Here is a 26222-nt window from a genome sequence, read left to right on the forward strand (position 1 = left end):
TGGTATACATTATTTGTTATGGCAGATTTTTGGAAATACAGATTAAGATTCATAATTCAGTTTTAGTAATAAACTCTACATGTTTTCTTATGTAATCTCCAGGCAAAAGGTAACTTTTAACTTTAATTTTGGACTTAGAGTTAGTATAAGAACTATAGAAGTACTCTATTGCACCTGTTACTTTAAAGTGAATTAAGTAAATTCTCTCATTGAATGGAGTTGAATAAAATGTTCATTTTGTTAAGTCCAGACATAAAGGCTTTCTCCCATTGTTTGGACATTTTTAGAGCCTGTTCTTTTGGTGAATGTATTTCTTGCCAGTAGGAATTTGGACGTAAAGATCTAAAAATAAGTTTTGAGGGGACTTCCCTGGCGGTCTAGTGGTTAGGACTCAGTGCTTTCACTGCCGTGGCCCGGGTTCAATCCCTGGTCGGGGAACTGAGATCCCTCAAGTGGTGCGGCACAACCAAAATTTTAAAAAAATAAATAAAAATCATATTTGATATTATAACCTTTATACGATTTGGTTCGTTATTGCCATCACAGCTATTTCTTAGGTTACTTCTGATTAATAAGATCTTAAATCTGGTAAAATTGTACATTTTGAGAAAAATTGTCCTTATGGCCAACTAAATTATGCCAAAATATGGACTTTCGTTAGGATTTTTTTTTTGCGGTACGCGGGCCTCTCACTGTTGTGGCCTCTCCCGTTGCGGAGCACAGGCTCCGGACGCGCAGGCTCAGCGGCCATGGCTCACGGGCCTAGCTGCTCCGCGGCATGTGGGATCTTCCCGGACCGGGGCACGAACCTGTGTCCCCTGCATCGGCAGGCAGACTCTTAACCACTGCGCCACCAGGGAAGTCCTCCTGTGCTTTTATATGAGAGTAGAAGAGGAGTTTTCAGTGTTATTCTCCAGCTCCTTCCTGAAGATGCCTGGTACTATGGGGCATTTTATTTTATTTTATTTGAAAACTTGTTCTACCTCTTTATTTTATATTTTAACATCTTTATTGGGGTATAATTGCTTTACAATGGTGTGTTAGTTTCTGCTTTATTACAAAGTGAATCAGTTATACATATATATATGTTCCCATATCTCTTCCCTCTTGCGTCTCCCTCCCTCCCACCCTCCCTGTCCCACCCCTCCAGGCGGTCACAAAGCACCGAGCTGATCTCCCTGTGCTATGTGGCTGCTTCCCACTAGCTATCTACCTTATGTTTGGTAGTGTATATATGTCCATGCCTCTCTCTCGCTTTGTCACTATGGGGCATTTTAGATATAGCCATATATGGAATTAGAGTTCAGGGAATTCCCCAAGAACTTGTTTTTGTATCATCTTAGAATTTTAGTTTTTCTTACTTTCCCTCAAATTGTGCTCCCATACTCTTATATTTCACCCTTATTGAAGTTTATTTGCCATTTTCTACCTGTTCACACAAGATGTGTAAATTTATATTATATAATTTATATTTATTTGCTTGACATTTTCCTACCTAGAAAAATACCATCACATTGTCAATTCCTTGAATGTTTTCTCCACCTTCACTGTGCATCAGAATAGAGCTTTTAGCAACTGCAAAGGGCTGGGCCCATTCTCAGAGAGTGGAGGCGGGGAGGGGAAGGCTTTGCTAATTTTTTTTAAAAGCAATTTGGGTGACTCTCGTGTGGAGCCAGGGTTGGAAGCCCCTGACCTAGGTAATTTATACATGTACTCCTTATATTGGGCCCAATCTCTGAGGCTCTCACTGTTGACACTTTTGCATCCAAATTCAGATCCATAAACTCCAAATGTTTTCTAAATTCCCCCAATTTATGGTGAAACATTTTTCCAAATCCTTGCCAGCTCAGTTTTTCTAGTACTTGCTGTAATGTCTGTCTGAGGCATTTTTGAAAGCTATTAATCAGCTCTTACTCACCTACCAGCTCGTGCTGCTACTTCTACTGACAACTCTGTGCGCACAGATAGGCTGGCATGTCTACGGTAAACACTGTTAATTCTTTGTTGAATTATTGTTGAACATCATAGGTACTCATTATGTCTTTGCTGACCCAGAGTCTGTCATGATTTTGCCTTGTAGAAGAGATTCTGTCCTTTATCATCGAAGATACAATTGGCTGTGCTTTGCCACCCCTGGATTAGCTGTTCGTATTCTTTCTTTTTTAAAAAATTAATTAATTTATTTATGGTTGTGTTGGGTCTTCGTTGCTGCATGCGGGCCTTCTCCAGCTGTGGCGAGCTGGGTCGTTGTGGTGCGTGGGCTTCTCACCGCAGTGGCCTCCCCTGTCTCAGAGCACGGGCTCCAGGTGTGCAGGCTTCAGTAGCTGTGGCACGTGGGCTCAGTAGTTGTGGTTCCTGGTCTCTAGAGCGCAGGCTCAGTAGCTGTGGCGCACGGGCCCACTTGCTCTGGGGTATGTGGGATCCTCCCGGACCAGGGCTCGAACCCGCGTCCCCTACATTGGCAGGTGGACTCCTAACCACTGTGCCACCAGGGAAGTCCCACTGTTTGTATTCTTAATATCGAATCCCTTTCCTTTATCTCCCTGTATTTTAGTTGCTGCTGCTAATGCCATTGCTGAAGAAAGACGGAGTCAGGGTAGCTTTAGTGCTCTTCCATCACAGCCCTCAAATATAAAATCACCATTTAAACCAGGTATAATTTCTAGAATGCTTTGATAGATGTCAAAGTGTTATATCCTTAAAGTTTGATATCCTATGTCTAACTGTATTCTTTCTTTTTTTTTAGTAATAGATGGATCTGTGCTTAAAAATGATGTAAAGCAAAGATTAGCAAAGGAGCGCAGAGAGGAGAAAAAAAGACAAGATGATGGTATATTTTAGACTTTTTTTAAAAAAATTAAAATGAGTGAATTTTACGTTAAAGTTATATATTTCCAAAGTGGTTTTACTTACTTTTTAATCTGTTCATATGATAGATTACACGTTTTACAGTATGTGTTATACTGGATTAAGAGCTTATACTAAATGAGATAAAGAAGGTCCATGAAAAATATTTGACCAAATTGTTTTATTTTTGAACTAGTAGTTTCTGTTAGCTTTAATTTTCTGAAAATTAAGGTATGAAAATTTCTTCAACATTTGTAGAAACAAGCAAAATGGGATTTCAGAAAAATGACTTAGAAACAAAAATGAGGAAATTCCCTGGCGGTCCAGTGGTTAGCAGTCTGCTTTCACTGCTGGGGGTGGGTTCCAAAACAAAAACAAAAACCAAAAAAACAAAAAATGGAGTTGCTAATAATCCTAACATGGATATGGTATCTTTCACTGATTGCTATGCTTTTCAAGTGTAACTTTGTATCAATTAGGATCTAAAAGAATAATCTTTCTACACCTTGAGAGAATACTTTTTCATCTATGTATTTTTCTCATCTGGCCCTGTAAATCCACTGCAAAACTAGTGCTCAAGTTCATTCAAATAAAATAGCAAGCAAAATTGTCTTTGTTTTGGTGAGGAGCTGTTTCTTCCTGTAGCTCTTTAGAAGAGTATTTTACAACTTCATAGATGGCTCTCCAGGCTTTAGTGAGGGGAAATTTGAACGCAGGAAAGCATCATGCTGGTCAGTAATGTGGTATGTGCCTAAAGCCCACGAAGGTCAAACTGGCATGCTTAATATGGTCTGTCTAGATGAGGCCTTTGAAAAGAAGTTTCCTAGTAGAAGGGAAAAAAAACATATATTCTGGCCATGTGTTTTTTTTACATCTTGTTTTAATGTATAGCATATTAATCTGATGGGGTTTGACTTCAGCTCAAGTCAGCAGAAACATCACATGAAAGAAAACATTTCTTCTGAATTTGGAATTTTAGTTCGGACAGGAGAGTCATCTAAGCCAATTCAGTTCTCAGGAGTTAAACGAACACCCAGTGGAAATGATTCTTTTGTGGCCATCTCTGTTCACTTATATAATAAGTCTTTAGTCATTAGCACAGGTTATGTTATTTTTAAGAAAGAGAATAAAATATAAACTTTTTCCTTCTCTGTCTGTAATGTGGAAAACTTAAATATTTTCTTGGCTCTTACCTTGCATTTGGAATATTTCAGCTAATAAAGAGACACAACTACTTGAAAAAGAAAGAAAGTCTAAGATCCTATACGAAAAACAGATGGAAGAAAAGCAGCGAAAGCTGAGGGAACAGAAAGAAAAGGATGAACAACGGAGAATATCTGCAGAAAAAAAGAGAAACGAAAAGTTACAGGAAGAAAGGGTACATGTTTTTCTAGGCTGTTAATCAGATGATGCACTGTGTTGCCTGGTTCTGCAGTACTTTTTTCTTAGCCCTTCTCTGCTTTTACTGGAACCAATCCCAATTCTTCTTTCATCTTTCCTTCAACATTAGCACCTCTTGCCCCATCCTGATCCGAGCCTTGCACGTCCAGGGAGAGAACCCTGTCCACTTGCAGGGTGCCTGCGGCCTGGGCTTTGCTCTGAGCGGCTTTCTATCCTACAAAAGTGTTGTCCCATTGCCTAGTATTCACCTATCCACCGTCCCAGGGCCTCTGAGAGGCCCCCTTGTGACCCTGACCTGCTCTGCTTCTCACCTCAGCACTCGGCTCATCGAGTGAGTGGCGTGAGTGGCAGAGGCCCAGCCAAGCGAGAGCCTCGCACTCTCCCACGGTTCCCTGGCTCTCTCTCCTTTGCGCTCTCTCCCCCCCCTTCTTGTTCCTTTTTTCCCTCTGTTGTTCTGTAGCCCTGCTCTCTTTTCCTGTGGGGACTCTGCTTTGGTGTCTTTGGCACTCTGTTGCTATGAGTCACCGCCTCTGTCGTGCCCTCTCGTTCCCCCTCTGGCGCTCTTCATTCACTTTGTCTTTGACTGTTGTGTGGGCATCTGGCTGCCTGTCTCAATCTGTATGATTCTCTGTGGCTCCAAGTTGTTCCCCTGTAGGTTGTTCCACAGCTCTCCTGAGTGTCCTTGGCTCCTCTGAATTCACATGTTCTGTCCTGTTCCTCGCTGTCATTCCCTCTTTTCTTTGTTCCAGTGACTCTCAAGTGTCCCTGAGTGAGCCTTGGTCTGTCTTTGGCTCTCTGTCTGACTGACTGACCTTTTTCTGCCCGAGGCACCTCCCTTTTCTTTCTGCTTTCTTTGTCTTAGCTTCTCCCTCTTTTCTCTCCCCATCTTTATAGAGTTTCTGCCTCTCTCAGTATATGGGTTTTTATCTCCCTCTCTTTTTTTTCTGTTGGTCCAATTTTAAAATGTTTTTCCCTCTCCTTTTCTCTTTGGTTTCATTTCTCCCTAAGAGCCCCCTTCTCTGTGGTGCTCGCTTTTCCTCCTAATTTTTGCACACAGTTGGCTCTTGCAAATGCCTCACCCCCCAGCCCTTACCCCCGTTGGCGAATCTTCCTTATTCTAGGACTATTCCTGTGCTGTTTCTTCCCTGTCCATGGTCCACTAGCACCTTCTCTGTCTTTTTTTTCCTTCTAGCACATTCCAGTATTTAATGAATTCTCATTCAGAACTTGTGTCACTCTCTGTCTTCCTCTGTGAAACATCTCCTTAATTTACTTCTCTGTGGTTAAGAGAGTGAAGGCCAGAGAGACTGAACTAGGTAAAGAGAGAACCAAAGAAAGTAAAATAGAAAACTGTGCACAGAGTCGGGGAGGGTCCCTGGAGGAGAGAGAGTCCTGGGGACTGAGAGAAAAAAAGACAATCTTAGAGAAAGAGGAACCTGAGAGAGAGAACACCAAGAAAGAAGAAGCAACAAAATGATACTGTAGACAGAGCGGGAGCCAGAGACAGGGCAGGGGAAGAGGCCAGAAGACAAGGAGAAAGGGCAAAAGAGAACCGACCCCTGAGAGCCAGCATGGGGGAGTCCCAGACAGAGCAGGGACAGGTCGACACTGTGAGGAGGCTGCACGGAGGAAAAGAGGAGTGCTGAGGAGGGGCGAGTGTGGGCGGGGCTGCACGGGAGGCAGGCCGGGAGCTTGCACGGGAGCCACAGGTGCCTTCCTGGAAGGAACCTGAAAGAGCACAGAGGGTCAGCGCATCTGCAAACAGCAGGTTAGAATGCTTAGGAATCAGAGATGTTTGAGAAATACAAGAAGATTCTCTGTTTTTAGTCTTTATTATACTTTTTGGGTGTCTAACTAATTTAGAAAAAAAACTTACTTTCTGTTAGAAAATATAATTTTAAAATATTGCCATTAGATAAGTTTTATTTTAAGAATTGCAGTTGCTTTTCTCAGAGGATATGGGTGACTCTCTGTTTTCCTAGTATGTTTACCCTATTTGCCCTCAGAGAAACGGTGGGAACATCGTAAGGATGATGTTGCTATGAAACGATTGTTGTCAGGGAAGAATAGAAAACCTTCTGGCCCTGAGTTGATTTGCTTACCTGAGTGTAGTCCATGGTATGTTACAGCACAGGGTGAGGAATAGCTGAAAAAAGAAAACTGCCTCTCATTTCCAGCAATGGCCTTGTTTCGCCACAGTGTAGCATTTACATTTGTAGAGCTGTTATCCTGCCCAGTTCAAATTGAAGCTGAGGTCAAGACAAACACATCTCTTTAAAAATTTGATTAGTTAACGCCAGAATTTAAGATGTTACAAATGTGGGTATAACAGATGATCTGGCATAGATTTCACATATGTGTATTAGTTGATTTGTTTTTCCTGCCTCATTCTACAAAGAATTTAAGGTATATTTTAAAAAAGACATACCACAACCAGATGAGAAAATAAGTGGTTGAGGGAATCAAGCAGAGGGGGAAATTAAAGTAAGAAAATAATAAAACATAAGGTATAATTAGCATACATCAAAGTGTGCCACTCAGTCTTTGTATAGTTGCTAGAATAGGCTACACGTTTGGTTCTAAATTTCCTAATGATATAATAAGCAAAGAGGGAAGCACAGTCAGCTCCTTGATTCGTGTCCATAAGATTAAAACCGTTATTCGGGAGAACGTGGATTGATACCCGAGATGTATTGAACTTTAACTTTTTACCTGAGATGTTTCCAGTTCTATCTTTTATTTAAAAAAATTTGCCTGATTGGAAAATTTGGTAGTGGGGGTATTTTATAACCGACAGATCAAAATTATACTAATCAATATAATGCATATGTAAAAATTTGTTGGCGTTTTTTTTAAATAGGAGAGATTCAAAGCTGCCCTTCATCGTACACTGGAACGGAGCAGCCGTATTGATTATCAAAAAAGATGGTCATGGGAAGGCTCTACAACAGTGAACTATCAGAATAAAACTGGTAATTAATACAGCTGCTAAACTTTAAGTTCATTCATTTTCACATGTAAATATTGGCTACTAGTATAAGGTTGCATTTACTACAAAAGGTTTTGAGGTTTGTATCCTAGGTGAAAACACTGCCATGTACTTACTCTTTGGCATGCGTTTAAATTTGTGTCATGTGAGATCGCCAAAGAACCAGGTGAAATTTTATAGTAATTGTATTTTATCCACTATATCCAAAATCTTACCATTTAAACTTGTAATCAGTGTAAAAATGAATAATAATTGATAAGTTTTACACAGCTTTATCCAGTGCATATTTTAAAAATAGTCTTGTTTAATATTGATGTACTGTAAATTTTTCCTATGTGTGGACATAATTCTATACAGTTGCATAAAATGTAAGTAAAATTTATATAGTTTATGCTCCATAGAAGTACATCATGAACTCATTTTGTTTCAGCTAGTGATGCTTGTTTAAATATGAGTACAGTAAATCTTATATCTTTTCTCAGCCAACAGACATTCTGTATCTACTGAAAAGCTTGAACAGGGGACTTCTGGATTACATAAACAAGTGTCATCTGCAAGTCCTCAAAATTCTATTACCAAGAGTAAGTAGTTATTTCGTGTATTCTACTGAGTTTCAAACCAATGAAATCAATTCTTTATATGTATTTCCACAGTACCACTTATTTAGATTGTAGGACATTTCAGAAGAACACCACCTTGTTTTACAGTAGAGATGGTCATTACTATTCTGTATTTTCATCAGTATAAATACTTGTTTCTTGATTTGTGTACTAATCATATCAGATGGGTTTGTTGGGCTTAGGTAGCCCAACAAATATGAAACATATTTTGACCAAAAGACATTGCCATTAGGTGGTACAATAATTTATTTTAGAATTAATTCATATTCTATTTAACCTATAAATGAAATCACTTTTTCTAGGGACTAGACTGGTCATTCAGTTTTCATTAAGTTTCATGAATATTACCTCATTTAAGGAAAATAATAGCATATATATAGCAGTGGACAGGTTGATCTGCTTCACATATATATAAAGTTGACAGGCAAGTATAATTACCTTCCTAGTTGTATAGTTAAGACCCCAAGAAATTCGGTGATTTCCACTCCTCCATACTTATTTATGGTTTATATTTTAGTCATTTGATGGATGGATCATGGTATTTAAATTGTACATTCCACTAGCAAGTCCATGTTTTCCCCCAAAGCAAATAAAGTGGTAACAGTGTTTAATGAGAGAAGTATTGCTAAGCTCCACTTTACAACTCTTCCTGCAGGTAATGCAGTGTTCTTTAAAATAAAACAAAGTTATCTACTATGGATACTTCAAATACCTTTTGCTCCTAGTGTTTGCACTTTTAATTAGCGTTCCTTTTTTTCTTTTTTTTTCTTTTGGCTGCCCGGCTTGTGGGATTTTACTTAGTTCCTCGACCAGGGATTGAACCCGTACCCTACGCAGTGAAAGCACGGAGTCCTAACCACTGGACAGCCAGGGAATTCCCTAGAGTTCCTTATCTTTAAAAAAAATCTTTACCAGAGTGTGTGTCAGTGACCATTTCTGGCTTGTAGTACATGGTGCTTCTCATTGATAATTGAAATGGATTAGACAGCCATACCCATATGGAGAAAAAAACAGAAGTGATCTGGGCAGGAAAAAGACGTGGCAGACATACTCCACATCATTCCCTCAAACTTAGCCGTAAGAAAAGAAGAAATACCACCTTTGTACCTTGTGAATTGAGACAAAGGCATAATTATAGTTTGAATTAAAAATGTTTCTTTTGTATTATTAGGTGCCTTGGCAGTTTTTTGAGCGATGCTGATTGCTCTAAAATTCCACTACAGCAAAAGATTCTGGACCTCATTTAAAGTATAATTAGTTAATTGTCTAACTTAATAGGAAAGATTTCCATTTTTGTCTAAATATTATAGTTTTAATATGTTGAAAAGGATTTTTGTTTTGTTCATCCTTACGTTATTTGTACTTTTAGAACTCTTACAGTTTCCAACGATGAACTTGAGAGGTCTTTCATTGTTTGTCAGTCTTGGTGCATCTAATTTTCTCTTGTAATGGTCCAATAAAAGTTGATCCACTTTCCACCCTCACCCTCAATATGCTTTCCCAGAGCACTTTTATGTATAGTCCAGGTTCATTCATAGATTAATGTGGGAGGATTTTCTTTAACACCTTGCTTGTCATGTAATTAATTTATTATTCACAAACTCAATCCTTTAGAAAAACTAGGTAACATTCATTGTAATGTTATGTTTATATACTTTCATTTTAATTTATTTTAATTGTTTCATAAGCATTGGCCATGTTTTACTATCTAATTGCTTGGAGGAATTAGCAGAGATTTCTTGCACAGACATTTATTACATTTTTAATATAATGAACAAACACTAGTGTGTTTTCATTAATATGTGTGCCTGCTGTATCAATGAGACATGTAAAGAGAAGGGACAGGTGATGACTTTCAAGTTAATAATTAGTTGAATTGCGCTGAAGGAACAATTCCAAGTAACTTTTTAATATAAGAAGGTATGTGTGGAAGATACTTTATGAAAGTGTTTGCTTAAAGTTACAGTATATTGCACACTCTGAAATGATGAATGCCGTTAAATTAATGATTCCAATAATTTTATTGAAAATAAAATCAATATTTTCAGTGGCTTACCTTTGTAAAATCCCTTCAAATTGAAATAAAACCTGTTCAATCCAGAGAGATGAACATTTCAAACTCAAATGAAGTTTATAATCTAACCTGTGATATTTTAAATAGCGTTGCTTTAAATCTTGACTGATTCAAATAGTCTGTTTTTCTTCTGCTCACTGCTGACTTATAATAACTGTTCACACTATTTTGTCATTTCTTGCAGTGTGATAATGAGGGATAGGTGATTTCATCACATGGTCGAATTGATTACACTTCTGTGGTTCATGCTGTGCAATTACATTATCAATTCAAGAATTTTCACAAGATGCTATGTTGTCATACGTACTTTAATTTAGAGGTTCCCAAAAGAGAAGTTCTTCTTTAAAGACTTTCATCAGTATCCTGAACCATAATATTTCAAGTGAAATGGAAAAGACACAAAAGTGTCTTTTCCCATATGACTGGTTTGGGTTGATAAAATTGTGACATCTATACCAAATGTTAATGATCATTTTTATTTAAAAAATGCTAGTTAAGGGACTTTCCTGGCAGTCCAGTGGTTAGGACTTGGTGCTTTCCTTGCCGTGGCCTGGGTTCAATCCCTGGTCAGGGAACTAAGATCCCACAAGCCGCGTGGCACAGCCAAAAAAAAAAAAAACCAAAAAAACCAAGTTAAAACTGAACTATAAATTACTTTAGTAATAGATGTTATGGACTGTGTCCAAAATTAAATGTTGTATATTCCTAATTTGGGAACTTTGATGTTGTCAGTATCAGATTTTCCCGCTTAATTTTTACTGTTTCCTAAATAATTTTATTTCACTTCGTATAACTTACTTAAAGAGTAAACTAGTTTTAAGTTTGGGCATGTAAAATTTCTGCATAATACTTGAAATTTAAATAAGATAAAAAATGTTTGGGAACGGGTGGCTCACCCCTGAAATAATATATATAAACAGCTTGTAAAAGGTAAAATTCTTTGCCCTTGATCTCCAGAAACAACAGAAAAGAGGAGAAGCTCATCTCTGAATAGAAGATGTAGCAAACTGCATTCATCTACAGAACAAGTGGAAGAAAAAACACCTGGTTAGTTATTTCTATGTACCGGTCTTAAATGGTGGTTTAAAAGCATTATATTTATGTCAACATTCAGCTGCTTGAAAAGCCATTCCAAAACATTGGAAGCCAAAATATCCCTTCTTTAACTAAAAAATGTACTTTGGTGCCGTGCTTATTTGGCTGAAGCCAGAAGAGTCTTCAAATGAAATATATAATTCTGCAGTGAAGCTGAGGAGGTCACAGAATGTTGGTATAGACAGAGTTGTCCTGAAGCACTTGATTCCCTTCAAATGTTTCATCAGTTCGCACATTGAAGTTCTAAATTACCGGCAACATTTTGAACTTCAAAGCTTTGCTTTGTTGCTTCACAGCATAATCTACATCTATCCTTTGGGTGTGTTTTCACTGCTGATGATTACACACAAGATTTCCAAATTATTACTGAAGTACTTCTTTATGTAAAGTTGTTTCTAACACCCCCCTAAGTTTTCCCTGTTAAACATGATTTTCCTTTCTTTTCCGTAACAAACTGTTCACTTACAGAAGACTCTCCATTTAATTGATTCAGGTCACATCCTCTTATAACAAATGTCATTGTCACAGGGATCTTTTTTCTTTTTTTTATAAATTTATTTATTTTTATTTTTGGCTGTGTTGGGTCTTTTTTTCCGGACATGCAGGCTCAACGGCCATGGCTCACGGGCCCAGCCGCTCTGTGGCATGTGGGATCTCCCCGGACTGGGGCATGAACCCGTGTCCCCTGCATCGGCAGGCGGACTCTCAACCACTGCGCCACCAGGGAAGCCCTGTGTTGGGTCTTTGTTGCTGTGCACGGGCTTTCTCTAGTTGCAGCGAGCAGGGGCTACCCTTCGTCGCGGTGTGTGGGCTTCTTGTTGCAGTGGCTTCTCTTGTTGTGGAGCACGGGCTGTAGGCACGTGGGCTTCAGTAGTTGTGGCTCATGGGCTTAGTTGCTCTGTGGCATGTGGGATCTTCCCGGACCAGGGCTCGAACCCGTGTCCCCTGCATTGGCAGGTGGATTCTTAACCACTGCGCCACCAGGGAAGCCCCCACAGGGATCTTTTTGAACATAAAAATTTATTGGAGCAAGCTATTTACAAGATTTACTTTTAACAGAATAATTCACTCAGTCTCTTGGAGCTATTGGCAATCGACTTGACCAATGTGACTGTCAGTGACATACATCTGGAGGAATCCATGTCAGAGTTGTTTTGTCATGTACAACTATTTTCTCCACGTGTGAGTTCCTCTGTAGAGACTCCATACATTGGGTATGGTTCTGCTAGATACATTACCTGGATTCCTGCTTTGGGGTTATTGTGGTATGCTGGGGCCTTTGCCCCTCTATTCAGGTATTCTTTTCCCTAACAGTGTAGTCCCATCAGGTGGCAGTTTTCAGTCCTGTTATATATGTGTGGCTCTCATTGCCTCTGCTTTTAGGCTGGGAAAGTTATCATTTGCAGCAGTTCACATTGCTCCTTCTTGCTTTGCATTTATTTGTGAGACCTCGAATCAAATCCTTTCTGTTTTTTTCTCATCATTTAGTTTGTCAGTTATACACTAGTCTTTGGGAGAATAATTTAATCCGTCTCCTGTTCATCCCAACAAAAGCGTCAGTAGCCAGGAACAAAAGTGCTGTTTCATTATTAATTTCTGGAAGCAGTACTCCAGGTAACAGGCATAGAGTAGAGTGCCTGAAAGTGTTAGTATTTGTGCTTAAAAGTAGGTTGTATCACTTAGTTTTCTACAGTAAGGCATAAAAATAATTTGAATCAATACTTTGCAAATGAGTGATTCTACCCAACATTTTATGTTGCATATTTATGATTTCTAGCAGGGTAGAATAGTTATCAGTTTAATTTATAGGATGAGATAGGGACCTTTGGTTGTTAAATTGTAAAACAGTGGGTTTCTTAACCTGTGTTTAAGTGTATCACAGTACTGTGAAAAGTACTGGATTTTAAAAATATAGAAAAACTTAAATAATATCAAGGGAGAAAGTGTCCTACTCCACCCTTCTTTTTTTCTTAAAATGTGAAAGAACAACATTGAGCGGCTCTTTAGCTTTTAATTAAGAACATAAAGATTGTTAGTAAAATAAAACAGATCTTCAGGGTTATGTGGATTTTCTCATTTATAGGTTACATATCATGTTAGACATGCCTTTAGATAGTAAGTCCTTAGTAATGGAGAGCTCTAGTGCATTGTTCCCATCCTTTTTGTCTTTTTTTCTCCACTTTTTCCTTTCCAGAATATATCCCACCCCCTTTGCTTATTTTTATGTCTATATCCGTATGATTAGTAAACCAAAGTGCTGTCATAGACTTTGTGGTAGTGCAGCTTTACTTCTCTTGGTAATCCTCAACTTTGTTTATGCCTAGTTGTATGTGTGTCAGATTATTTTCTACCAGTCTCCCCTGAGTCTATTGTAAGGTATTCTAATTACTTTCATTTTATTTTAATATATTACTCCTATTAAAAACCTCAATATTTTACCTTAAATTTCTGTAGTTATTAGAAATCTAGTTATTACACTTACTCTATTTTCTGTAGCACAGTCAGTGCTAAATAAGTGACTGTTTAGGCACATACAAGTATGTAAGTAAAATGCTTTCTCTACCAAAAGTGAGGGACTAAAAAATAACCGAGTCTTATATTTACCAGGTCTTTAGAAAGCTACCACCAAACACCTTCCTTAAAATGTTTACTTTAGGGAATGCCCTGGTGGTCCAGTGGTTAGGACTCCATGCTCTCAATGCCGAGGGCCCAGGTTCTGTTCCTGGTCAGGGAACTAAGATCCCACAAGCCACGTGGTATGGCCAAAAAAAAAAAAATCACGTTATTATAAAGCAATAAATATTTAGTGTAGAAAATTTTTAAATATAATTTTCTATTATTCCAATACCCACTGATAACTGAATATTTTCTTTGCGTTTACATATTTTTTAATAGAATGGGATCGTAACCTGCTTTTGTTTAAACTCAACATATACTGTTTTCTATGTCCAAAAATTGTATATTATTACTCTTAATGACTGCCTTAGTATAGTCCAAGTTTTGTGTTGAATATTTGGATTATATTTAAATATAATTATTAAATTATATTATTAAACAATGCTGTAGTAAGTAATCTCATACATACATTTTCATTTATTTATCTGATTTTTTTCTTCAGAATAACCTAAAAGTGAAATTGCAAGAACAAAGAGTGTGGACTTTTTATTTTAAAAAAATAGTGATTGATTGATTGATTTGGCTGCGTTGGGTCTTAGTTGCGGCATGCGGGATCTTTGTTGTGGTGCACAGGCTTCTCTCTGGTGTGCATGCGTGGGCTCAGTAGTTGCGGCACGCAGGCTCTCTAGTTGCGGCGCGTGGGCTCTAGAGCATGCAGGCTTGAGTGCCCCGCGGCATGTGGGATCTTAGTTCCCCAAACAGGGCTCGAACCCTTGTCTCCTGCATTGGAAGGCAGATTCTTAGCCACTGGACCACCAGGGACGTCCCGAGTGTGTACTTTTTAGAATGGCTTTTGATACACTATTGCCAACATGCTTCCCAGGGAGCATATACCAATCCATACTTCCACCAGCAGTGCATGAGGTTGCCTGGTTCCCAACATTAGTATTATCACTTTCCTCTATCTTAGCTGGTACCGGATATTAGGACTTTTGTCCATTTGTTAGGCTAAAAATATTTAGATTGTTAAAGCTGGAAGAGACCTTGGAGATCCAGCTCATTCTGATTAATGTCTTATTACAATTTTTAGTATGGGTGAGAAAATGCTTTTTTATACTCTATTTTAAAACGATCATATATAGAATGCCTTATGTAATCACCTGTAATGGTAAGATCCCTGGCCTTGGTGACGTTGTTTAGATTACTTTTAAAAAGCATTGAAGGTCTTGTAATTTTCTATGAAAATCATTTCTGAACTATAGTGTGATTAAAATAGAAATGGCTTACGGCAAACATCAGCTTTGGAGAAGCATCTTATTTTCGTCTGGAGTGGACTGTTTTCACAATGCCTCTCTTGGTGGTGGTGCTGCTTCTGAAGTACCAACTTTGCGATGCTTCTGTTCTGTGTCTGTGATCCATTTCAGTAAACATTTCTGTGTTGTGTGTAATCCCTGTCATTTCCTAATAAATGCAGTCTCTTTGTTTTTATATTGTTACATGGTGCATTTCTGTCTTATCAAATTTCTAGCTGTGTGGAATTTCACTCTCTGTCCTCATTTACCTACAGGCATCCACAATATATTCCAATATGTAAACATGCCCCTGCTTAAGCACAGCAGTGATGAATTGAAGAGTACCATAGTGCCTCACAAGTCAACAGTGGTAATACCTCCCCAGGAGAAAGTAGACACACCCTCTAAGACAAGCGTGGAAACGGCCCCCAAGGCGAGTGTGGAAGTGCCCCTGGAGGTGAGCGTGGAAGCACCCCCCAAGGCAAGCTTGGAAGTATCCCCCGAGGCAAGCTTGGAAGTATCCCCTGAGGTGAGCGTGGAAGCACCTCCCGAGGCAAGCTTGGAAGTATCCACCGAGGTGAGCCTGGAAGCACCTCCAGAGGCGAGCGCAGGAACACCCCCCACTAGCGTGGAAACATCACCTGAGGCAAGCGAGGATCTGTTCCTTGAGGCGAGTGTGGATCCGTCCCCACAGGTGAGCATGGACTCATCCCCAGAGGTGAGCGTGGACTCGTCCCCAGAGGTGAGCACGGAAGCGTCATCTGAGGCTAGTGTGGAAGCATCTCCTGAGGCGACCGTGGAAGCATCCCCAGAGGAGAGTACAGAAGTGCCCTCTGAGGCAAGTATGGAGGCGCCCCCCGAGGCCTCCCCTGCGGTGACCATGGGAATGTCTTCCAAGGTGAAAATGAAAGACTCTTCACAGGTTCGACAAGTGCCTTTCATTGAGAAATTTTCTATTAAAATCTGTATGTTTTGTTGTATAGATTATGATAGGTCAGATTTCACAACATAAGCAACTTCTTATTTATAGCGTTCTGTGATAAAATAAATTCACTTTAATAATTTAAAATTATATGATATTCGTTGTTGCAGAGTTTACCCCCCCAAAGCTGGAATATTGGTTAATTTTTAGTAGAAGAGACAAAATAAAGCAGTTTATATGAACTGTGTTTCTAAACTCTGAAGGAACGTTTTTGAGAACTATTGCAAACCTCAATTAGGATTTAAAAATAAAAGTAGGTTTTGAAGTAAAAGAATTCTTTTAAATTATTTCTCTGACATGCTTGAATTGTGTAATATAAATTGTTAGTCTGGAAGAATGTATCTCTGTACCTGATGCTCATGCATGAAAGGAAAATTGGGAGTTTAAGGAGCTATAATTATATGTTATTCAGAATATTTTTCTCTTGAAAAGCCAGCTGCAAAAGGTAATGCTAGTAATTTCTTATCTGATTGTATTGATCTGTTCAGAAATCAGGAACGGACAAACAGGCCTCAAACCCGATTACGAAGAAGCGCCTATCACCATCACAGATACCGTGTTATAGATGGTCATCTTCTCCTACAAGCAGGTGGTGTCCTCCATCTCCCATCAGTGCTAGGTAAGTAGCTTATTTGCCACTGTTCCTGATACGTATTTTACCAGGATAAATTTCACATCAGTGTTTCATAAATAATTTAGTATGCATGGTAATGTAAATATAAAGGGAAGAGCCTTTAAAAATGGATTTACCTTTGTTATAAAATATCATTATATCATAAAGTCAAGACATTACAGCTTATGAAATGGTACACTAAAAATCATCACATATGTATTACAAAACCATACCAGACTTCCCCCATTAACTATTACTTTTTCCCAGCAGGCAAATCCAAAAGAATCGCCCCCCGTCACCTTCACCCGCCACGTCAAAACAGTCGACGCAGTTTTCTTTTTCCTGTGGAGTAATTCCTATGCAGCGTACCGTATTTGCACAAAATGCATTAGGTACTATTGGAATGAGGAATGAAGCCATCTCTAACACCATTAACAGCTCTGAGACTGCAAGCCAAAAGGATATGATCTGTGAAGGTGAGTTCGTTCACTAAGAAGTTCATTTCAGCAACACAGAAAAGGTAGTTTGGGAACTGTCAACGTCATTTTACTCCCCAGTGCAGAGAACTTTAGGAAGCGAACTTTCTTTTAAATAAAGAGAATTTCACCAGTCACGCTGGCACACTGCTTTTTGTTTGCTTGCTGGAACTTCTTACCCCCATTTTTGGAACTGATATTGGAAGTATGGATGGGTTGGATGAGTGCCATGGTCTAGGTGGTGCCTGCATTTCCCTCCAGCTCCGATAGTGGATGGCCCTAAGGTATTTTCCGTCCTTGGAGAGAGCACGCCAGCCATTTGTGGCTGAGCAGGTTTCCTTCAGGAGCTGTAGGGCAGTTTCCATACATAGACCATACATGTGTCAGGTCAGTATGTGGGTTCCAAAAAGTATCATATTGGTATTTTGCCATTCTTTTTTTTAATTGAAGTACAGTTGATTTACAATGTTGTGTTAGTTTCTGGTATATAGCAAAGTGAATCAGCTATATATGTATTCTTTTTCATATTCTTTTTCATTATAGGTTATTGCAAGATATTGAATGTAGTTTCCAGTGCTATACAGTAGGACCTTATTGTTTATTTTATATATAGTAGTTCATATCTGCTAATCCCAAACTCCTAATTTATCCCTCCCCCTGCTCCTTTCCCCTTTGGTAACCGTAAGTTTGTTTTCTATGTCTGTGAGTCTGTTTCTGTTTTGTTTTTTTTAAATTTTAATTGAAATACAGTTGACTTACAATGTTGTGTTAGTTTCAGGTGTACAGCAAAGTGATTCAGTTAATACATATATATATATATATATATATATAAATATACACATTCTTTTTTTACATTCTCTTCCATTATAGGTTATTACAAGATATTGAGTATAGTTCCATGTGCTATATAGTAGTTCCTTGTTGGTTTTCTGTTTTATATATAGTAGTGTGTATATTTTAATCCCAAACTCCTAATTTTTTTTAAAATTTTATTTATTTATTTTTTATGGCTGTGTTGGGTCTTCGTTTCTGTGCGAGGGCTTTCTCTAGTTGGGGCAAGCGGGGGCCACTCTTCATCGCGGTGCGCGGGCCTCTCACTATCGCGGCCTCTCTTGTTGCGGAGCACAGGCTCCAGACGCACAGGCTCAGTAATTGTGGCTCACGGGCCTAGTTGCTCCGCGGCATGTGGGATCTTCCCAGACCAGGGCACGAACCCGTGTCCCCTGCATTGGCAGGCAGATTCTCAACTACTGCGCCACCAGGGAAGCCCCCAAACTCCTAATTTATCCCTCCCCACCCCTCCCCTTTGGTAACCATAAGATTGTTTCCTATGTCTGTGAGTCTATTTCTGTATTGTAAATAACTTCATTTGTATCATTTTCTTAGATTCCACATATAAGCGATATCATATGTTATTTGTCTTTCTCTGTCTAGCTTACTTCACTTAGTATGATAACATCTTGGTCCTAATATGTTGCTGCAAATGGCATTATTTCATTCTTTTTTTATGGCTGAGTAATATTCCATTGTATATATGTACCACATCTTCTTTATCCACTCCTTTGCCGATGGACATTTGGTTTGCTTCCATGTCTTGGCTAATGTAAATAATGCTGCTGTGAACAATGGGGTGCATGTATCTTTTCGAATTAATGGTTTTCTCCAGATATATGCCCAGGAGTGGGATTGCAGGATCATATGGTAGCTCTATTTTTAGTTGTTTGGTTTTTTTTTTTTTTTTTTGTGGTACGCGGGCCTCTCACTGTTGTGGCCTCTCCCGTTGCGGAACACAGGCTCTGGACGCGCAGGCTCAGCGGCCATGGCTCATGGGCCTAGCCGCTCTGCGGCATGTGGGATTTTCCCGGACCAGGGCACGAACCTGTGTCCCCTGCATCGGCAGGTGGACTCTCAACCACTGCGCCACCAGGGAAACCCCCTATTTTTAGTTTTTAAGGAACCTCCATACTGTTCTCCATAGAGGCTCTACCAATTTACATTCCCACCAGCAGTGTAGGAGGGTTCCTTTTTCTCCACACCCTCTTCAACACTGATTGTTTGTAGACTTTTTCATGATGGCCATTCTGACTGGTGTGAGGTGATACCTCATTGTAGTTTTGATTTGCATTTCTCTGATAATTTGTGGTGTTGAGCATCTTTTCGTGTGCCTTTTGGTCATCTATATGGCTTCTTTAGAGAAATGTCTATTTAGTTCTGTCCATTTTTTGATTGGGCTTTTGTTTTTTTGTTACTGAGTTGTATAAGCTGTTTATATATTTTGGAAATTAAGACCTTGTAGGTCACATTATTTGCAGATATTTTCTCCCAGTCCATAGGTTGTCTTTTTGTTTTGCTTATGGTTTCCTTTGCTGTGAAAAAGCTTATAAGTTTGATTAGGTCCCATTTGTTTATTTTTGCTTTTATTCCTATTGCCTTGGGAGACTGACCTAAGAAAACATTGCTACGATTTATGACAGAGAATGTTTTGCCTATGTTCTCTTCTAGGAGTTTTATGGTGTCCTGTTTTATATTTTAATAGTCTTTAAGCTATTTTGAGTTTATTTTTGTGTATGGTGTGAGGGAGTGTTCTGACTTCATTGACTTACATGTGGCTGTCCAGCTTTCCCAACACCACTTACAGAAAAGACCGTGTCTTCTCTGTTGTATATTCTTGCCTCCTTTGTCAAAGATTAATTGAGCATAGATATGTGGGTTTATTTCTGGGCTCTCTATTCTGTTCCATTGATCCATATGTCTGTTTTTGTGCCTGTACCACACTGTTTTGATTACTATAGCTTTGTAGTATTGTCTGAAGTCTGGGAGGGTTATGCCTCCAGCTTTGTTCTTTTTCCTCGGGATTGCTTTGGATATTCTGAGTCTTTTATGTATGGTTTCATAAAAATTTTAGGATTATTCTGGTTCTGTGAAAAATGTCATGGGTAATTTGATAGGGATCACATTAAATCTGTAGATTGCTTTGGGTAGTGTGGCCATTTTAACAATATTAATTCTTCCAATCCAAGAGCATGGGATATCTTTCCATTTCTTTAAATCATCTTCAGTTTCCTTTATCAATGTTTTATAGTTCTCAGCATATAACTCTTTTATCTCCTTAGTCAGGTTTACTCCTAAGTGTTTTATTGTTTTTGATGCAATTTTAAAAGGGATTTTTTTCCCCTTTCTGATACTTCATTGTTAGTGTAAAGAAATGCAACGGATTTCTGTATGTTAATCTTGTATCCTGCTACTTTGTTGAATATAGATGCAAAAATTTGAATTTGTTTATCAGTTCTAGTAGTTTCTGTGTGGAGTCTTGTGTGGGTTTCCTATATATAATATCATGTCAACTACATATAATGACAATTTTCCTCTTTGCTTCCAATTTGGATACCTTTTATTTCTTCTTCTCTGATTGCTATGGCTAGGACTTCCGATACTGTTGTTGAATAGAAGTGGTGAGAGTGGGCATCCTTGTCTTCTTCCAGATTTTAGCAGGAAGGCTTTTAACTTTTCACTTTTAAGTATTAGATTGGCTGTAGGTTTGTCAAAGCTTTTATTATGTTGAGGTATGTTCCCTCTATACCAACTTTGGTAAGAGTTTATCATGAAGAGATGCTGAATTTTATCAGAAGCCTTTTCTGCATCTACTGAGATGATCATGTGGTTTTTGTCATTTCTTTTGTTGATGTGTTGTATCACATGGATTGCTTTGCGTTTGTTGAACCATCCTTGTGACCCTGTGATGAATCCAACTTGATCATGGTGTATGATCTTTTTTGTGTCGTTGGATTTGGTTTGCTAACGTCTTTTTTTGAGAATTTTTGCATCTATATTCATCAAAGATATTGGCCTGTAATTTTCTTTTTTGGTATTACATGCATTCTTAATATCCATTGACATTACTTAATTTTAAATACACTCGTGAATTTTGCTTTTTGAAGGAATTCCACTGTGAATTCTTTGTAACAGAAATGATCTTTTTATTACAAATTATTTATTCCTGATTTTTTGAAATCTTTTTTTTTTTTTTTGCGGTATGCAGGCCTCTCACCGTTGTGGCCTCTTGCATTGCGGAGCACAGGCTCCGGATGCGCAGGCTCAGCGGCCATGGCTCACGGGCCCAGCCGCTCTGCGGCATGTGGGATCTTCCTGGACTGGGGCACAAACCCGTGTCCCCCGCATCAGCAGGCGGACTCTCAACCACTGCGCCACCAGGGAAGCCCTGAAATCCTCATTTTTGTATGTAGTTTATTTAAAACAAATTCGTCATACTTAAAACAAATTCGTCACATGAACTAAAATGTTATGCCTCCATGTGGTCACTTTATTTTAGTGATAGTCTTGGTTTCTTTGATTATCTACAGTTAGCCACTTTATGATCAACCAAATATGTTAGCATACTATTATCAACAGTTAGCTAAACAGTATTTATTTAGTAAAGATGCTGCACAATGTACGCTGGATATATTTTTGTTTAATTGAGTAATTAAGATTTGTACACTTCAGGGAATTCCTTGGCGGTCCAGTGGTTAAGGACTCGACGCTTTTGCTGCCAGGGCCCAGGTTCGATCCCTGGTCAGGGAACTAAGATCCTGCAAGCTGCATGGCATGACAAAATAACTTAAAAAATAAAAGATCTGTACACTTCATTTGGACCGAGCATAAGCTTGTCTTCCTCTATATTCAGTATATCTTAAGTTTTTTCCCATAGAGGCAATTCAGTCAGGTATCTCAAAACAGCTAAACCAAAGCAGGAGTACATTATTTCATTTTGGAACAGGTAGTTGTTAAAAATCAACAATATGCTACTTCTGTTGTTGGGGGGTGGGGGTGAGGGGGCGGGAGCTGGGCTTTTGAACAAAAGCTGTTACATAAATCACTTATAGTTTATTTATACATTTTAGACCACGGACATACTGTTTGGTTTTTTTTAACATCACAGGTTGTCTTGCACCTCTTTGTTGGACTTAGAGGCAGTAGGTTCCCTAAACTTAACTGTTTTACATGTTAATTTAAATTAGAGTCTGGTAATAAAAGCACACCAGGGCCTATGAATGCCGAGGAGGCAACAAAAATTTTGGCAGAGAAACGACGCCTTGCTCGTGAACAAAAGGAAAAAGAGGAAGAAAGACTACAAAAAGAGATGGAACAAAGGTTGGCACAAAATCATCCTTTCTATATTGTAAATCTTGGCTGGGGCCTGAATTCTGGAAGTCAGACTTTATCCTCAAGTTAGATGTATTATAAGTTCTCAAATAGTAACTGACATTTTCTCCAGTGTGAATCAGAAATGACTCGTCGCCTTTTAAACAAATGTGGGGAGCATTTCAAGCAGACAGGACGCTGGTGTGTAGATGACTGTATGGTCCTTTTTAGTCTCTATGTGTCATGTGCCGTCAGGTGTGCTGTAAAGATGCATAGAGACCTGAACTCATGTCAGGGGCCTGGATCTCAGTAGGAGCACCTGAGTGATCACACAAGACTCTTTCTGTTGCCATTCACTGGCATCAGCCCCTTTCTCTATTTCAAAAGTCCTTTATAACTTTAGAATTTGTAAACCTGTTTAAGAATAAGTTGCATACATCATGACCCTTTCCTACTAAATACTTCCGTGTATACTTCCTAAGAACAAAACCATTCTCTGACATAACCAGAGTATAATAACTAATATCAGGAAAATATTATTTTATTTTCTAATTCAGAGTCAGCAGTTCAATTTGCCATTTGTCCCAGTGACATTCTTAATACAGTTTTGTTTTAGTTCAGAATTCAATCCTTAGACGGTTCATAAAAAATAATACATACACACACATAGAGTTAGTAACTGGTAAAGCAGCTTTGCTTGAAACTTTTTTGTAAGTTTGAAAATAAAAAGTTACCAAAAAAGAAAAAATCTGTAAACCTGGAAAGGATACTTCTTGTGTTTTACTGGGTTTCCAGTGACTTGTGGGCTGCCATTGTCATGTACAGTTGTGTGCATTCTACCTCAATCTAAAGGTTTCTTGATCTTCGATCTCAAGGCCCATTTGATTTGGGGCCTTCTGATGTAAACCTCTGTCCACTGCCTGCAAAGAATAACTACAGTCCTGACTTTGTTTTTAAGTATTAAGTGTTTTTGAATCACAGTCACATGCTTTCCATGTACCTTATATGGGTTTGGGAGAAAGGAGGAGGAGACATTATGAATAGAAAAAACACCCCTATAACTTGAAGAATATTATTCATTGCTTCATGTAAAACAGAGCTAGTTTAACATTTTAAAAGCCCTGAAGACCAGTCACTGTAGACTGGGCTTTTCTCCTCTGAGCACCACCAGACCCTCCTCTAAATTCGTCTCTCACACCCCCATGTGAGACTGGGTGTGAGCATACGTCTAAAACAGTTAAGAAGGAGTGATTTTATAGCACGCGCATTTGTGTTTTAAGACGCAAAGTAGCCCACTACTTGACAGAAATCTTTTTCTACTCCCAAGGGCTAGCTTCCCCCATTTAAAAAAGATGAAATTATGCAAATCCTGTGTAGTAACAACACAGAAAAAGTGGTGAATCTGGTGTAAATAGAAATTGTATTACTATACACAAGCAGCTTTACTATAAAAATGCACATAGTAAGAGTTATTTAAATATTCTGTGTCATCAGGAAAATGAAAGACATAGCAAAGAAAGCAGATGAAGGCCAACAAGAGGAGTTCTCAGAATTTGGAGATGGGCAACCACCGAAGGAGATAAAGAAGGAAGGAAGTCAAGAACAACAAGACCAAAGAGTGGAACTCCAGGTTTGCCGGCTCCCCACTTGATCAAGGGATGAGAACCAGATTCTAAAATTCAGTAGAAACCCAAAGCAAAAGTCTATTTCTCCAAGACAGAAAACAAGCAGATGCTGCATGCTCTGCTTGCATTCACATTACAGTCTCGCTGTTACCGTGTCTGTGTGAGTTGTTCTCAGCCACCCTTGGCCGAATCCCAGAATGTTTTACAAGTGAAACAGAAGCAGAAAGCAGCAGATTACAGATGAGCAGTCCTTTAGTTCGTCTCCATAAATAATATTACAGCTTGGTTTCGGGAAATCCAGATCGCTCTTCCCAGCCCTGCATTCTGTGGTGACACTTAACACCTGTGCCACAACAGATAAGATACAAATTATGAATGCCTCATCAGATTCACTGATGAGAATGTCACCCATGTAAATTTAAATCACCAGGTAAATAAACCCCCAAACTGAGCTCAGACTATACTCAGTTTAAATTATTGTTGTAGCCTAATTTATATTCCAGTTTTAGTGTATCATTAATCAAAATCAATTAATATGTTACATAAATGATTGTAATGCATTTGCATTCCTCGAGAAAGTACCTTTAGGAATCCTCTTGCTGCTTTTGAGAAGTGTAAGACTTGGCTTCTGATGCCTGTGTCAGTGGAAGACTACACAATCACATACATACTTGAAACAGTCGTGGTCTGACAGCCCTGAGGTCCTGAAGGGGATTAGCATGGCTTGTAAATCCTTGTGATAATAGGCTAGTTCTTGTGTATGTTTGCTAATGGTTTGAAAACTGATGATCCCTGAATGTTATATATGTGGGTACTCAATCAAAAGGTTACATTCTTTTATTCTGGATAACATCTTACTGTTTCACTGATGTCATTCAGATATATTGAGATTAAATGATATTTTTGTACAAATTTTCTAGAAAAGTGATGCGAAAATAAAAGCTCAGGAGGAGGCTGACAAACGCAAGAAGGAACACGAGAGAATTATGTTACAGAATTTGCAGGAGAGATTAGAAAGAAAAAAGGTACTCCTTCTCTCGGTTTGGGGGGTTTGATTCTTTGTTTAAAACAATGTTGGGCATGTGATATCAAAACATGTTTTAGAAAATGACAAGTAAGTGATATGCTAGCCTTGATTGTTTTCCCTCTGTGCTCTCTTATCCAAGGATCTGACCCCTTCTCCCTAGAATGATCTCCTCTTACTGATCATACGTCTCCCTCGTGGACCACTGATGACCATTACAGGGATATCTCTGTACAGCAAATCTCTGGGAACAAAGCTCCTTTGAATAGAGTCACTCAGGTCATGGTAGGGGTTGGTGGAAGTTAGAGTTGTTTCTAAACTGGGCTGGAAATTTCAGCAACTGAGTGGGAAGAAGCAGAAGGTGGAGGCTTCCCTGAGAAGCCAAGGCGCAAGCTGTTTGTAAGGTAGGACCTCACTTTGTGCAACCCACGTGGCTTGTCTGGGAGCAAGGAAGGCTCTGGACCAAGCAAGGTACTTCATGGCGTCTCTGTCAGGAGATCAGTCACCCTGAGGAGGCCAGAGAGCTGTAGCTCTCCTCACCTTCAGGAAAGAAGGGAACTCTTATCCCTCCTGCATGTGCTCCTTCTAGTAACAAAACCTCTGACGGGGTTGCATTGTTGGGGTGCATTCTTTTCATTAACTCGGCTTCACTCGTGGTCTGTTCTGACTAAAATCATGTTCACAAGTTCTAATTGGTTTGCAATAATATGTGCTCAGTCTAAGTAATAAACTTCCATGTCGGCAAAATCAGGAGTGAGAAGTCATTTGGATTTCTGTGTTAGGATAACAAGTACGCCCATCACTGCTCAGGGTGTTTTCTAGATGGTCATGAAACTGGGCTTGAAGGAAGGCACCCAGGTGCCGGCCCAGGGTCTTGCGTCGGTTATATCTGTGGCGTTGGAGCAGTCACTGATATATATTGTCCGCTTCTGGAACATGGAAATAATCAACTTCTTCAGGACCAGTGTTTTGTTTTTAATCTGTTTTCATGTTTGATTTTTATTTTCCTTTAAATAGAGAATTGAGGAAATTATGAAGCGGACAAGAAGGCCAGATTCAAATACCTCAAAGGTAGTCTGTGTGCTCCTGCCAGCAGTGCATACGAATTCCTGTTGCTTCACATTCTTGCCGACTTTTTCATTTTTGCCCATCTCTGGTGGTAATGAAATAACATGTCACATTGGCATTTCCCTGATTATTAAAAAGGTTGAGCATGTTTTCATACCTTTAGTTAGCTTTCATGTTTTTTCTTGTGTGGAACGCTTGTTTAGGTCTTTTGCCCAAAACTTTCTGGCTGACTTGTCTATTCCTTACTCATTGGTAGTTCTTTAAATGTTCTAGAAACTTCTCCTTTCTTGTATGTGTTGCAGATATCTTCTCCCAGTTTGTGGCTTGTCTTCTTGCTGTCTGCTGCTACATAGAAGTT

At 39.0% G+C, this 26222-nt stretch overlaps 1 protein-coding gene across 5 annotated transcripts in view; it reads left to right on the forward strand.

Annotated features, from left to right (window-relative positions):
* MAP7D3 (MAP7 domain containing 3) overlaps positions 1-26222 on the forward strand; it is a 35761-nt gene that overhangs the window by 3745 nt on the left and 5794 nt on the right. For 2 of the 5 annotated variants that reach the window (XM_073799358.1, XM_073799361.1), the window contains exons 1-15: positions 1960-1983; positions 2081-2144; positions 2555-2653; positions 2747-2830; positions 4062-4225; positions 7109-7220; positions 7720-7818; positions 10889-10978; positions 15210-15856; positions 16405-16535; positions 16797-17005; positions 22024-22156; positions 23642-23777; positions 24693-24797; positions 25814-25867. In XM_073799358.1, the coding sequence (XP_073655459.1) occupies positions 1975-1983; positions 2081-2144; positions 2555-2653; positions 2747-2830; positions 4062-4225; positions 7109-7220; positions 7720-7818; positions 10889-10978; positions 15210-15856; positions 16405-16535; positions 16797-17005; positions 22024-22156; positions 23642-23777; positions 24693-24797; positions 25814-25867 (2136 nt within the window). In that variant the 5' untranslated portion in view covers positions 1960-1974. Of the gene's footprint in view, positions 1-1959; positions 1984-2080; positions 2145-2554; positions 2654-2746; positions 2831-4061; positions 4226-7108; positions 7221-7719; positions 7819-10888; positions 10979-15209; positions 15857-16404; positions 16536-16796; positions 17006-22023; positions 22157-23641; positions 23778-24692; positions 24798-25813; positions 25868-26222 lie in introns of those variants that run through there. The other 3 variants (XM_073799359.1, XM_073799360.1, XM_019919074.3) reach the window with 3 other exon arrangements.

The sequence above is a fragment of the Tursiops truncatus genome, chromosome X, assembly GCF_011762595.2.
Source record: "Tursiops truncatus isolate mTurTru1 chromosome X, mTurTru1.mat.Y, whole genome shotgun sequence".
NCBI lineage: Eukaryota > Metazoa > Chordata > Mammalia > Artiodactyla > Delphinidae > Tursiops > Tursiops truncatus.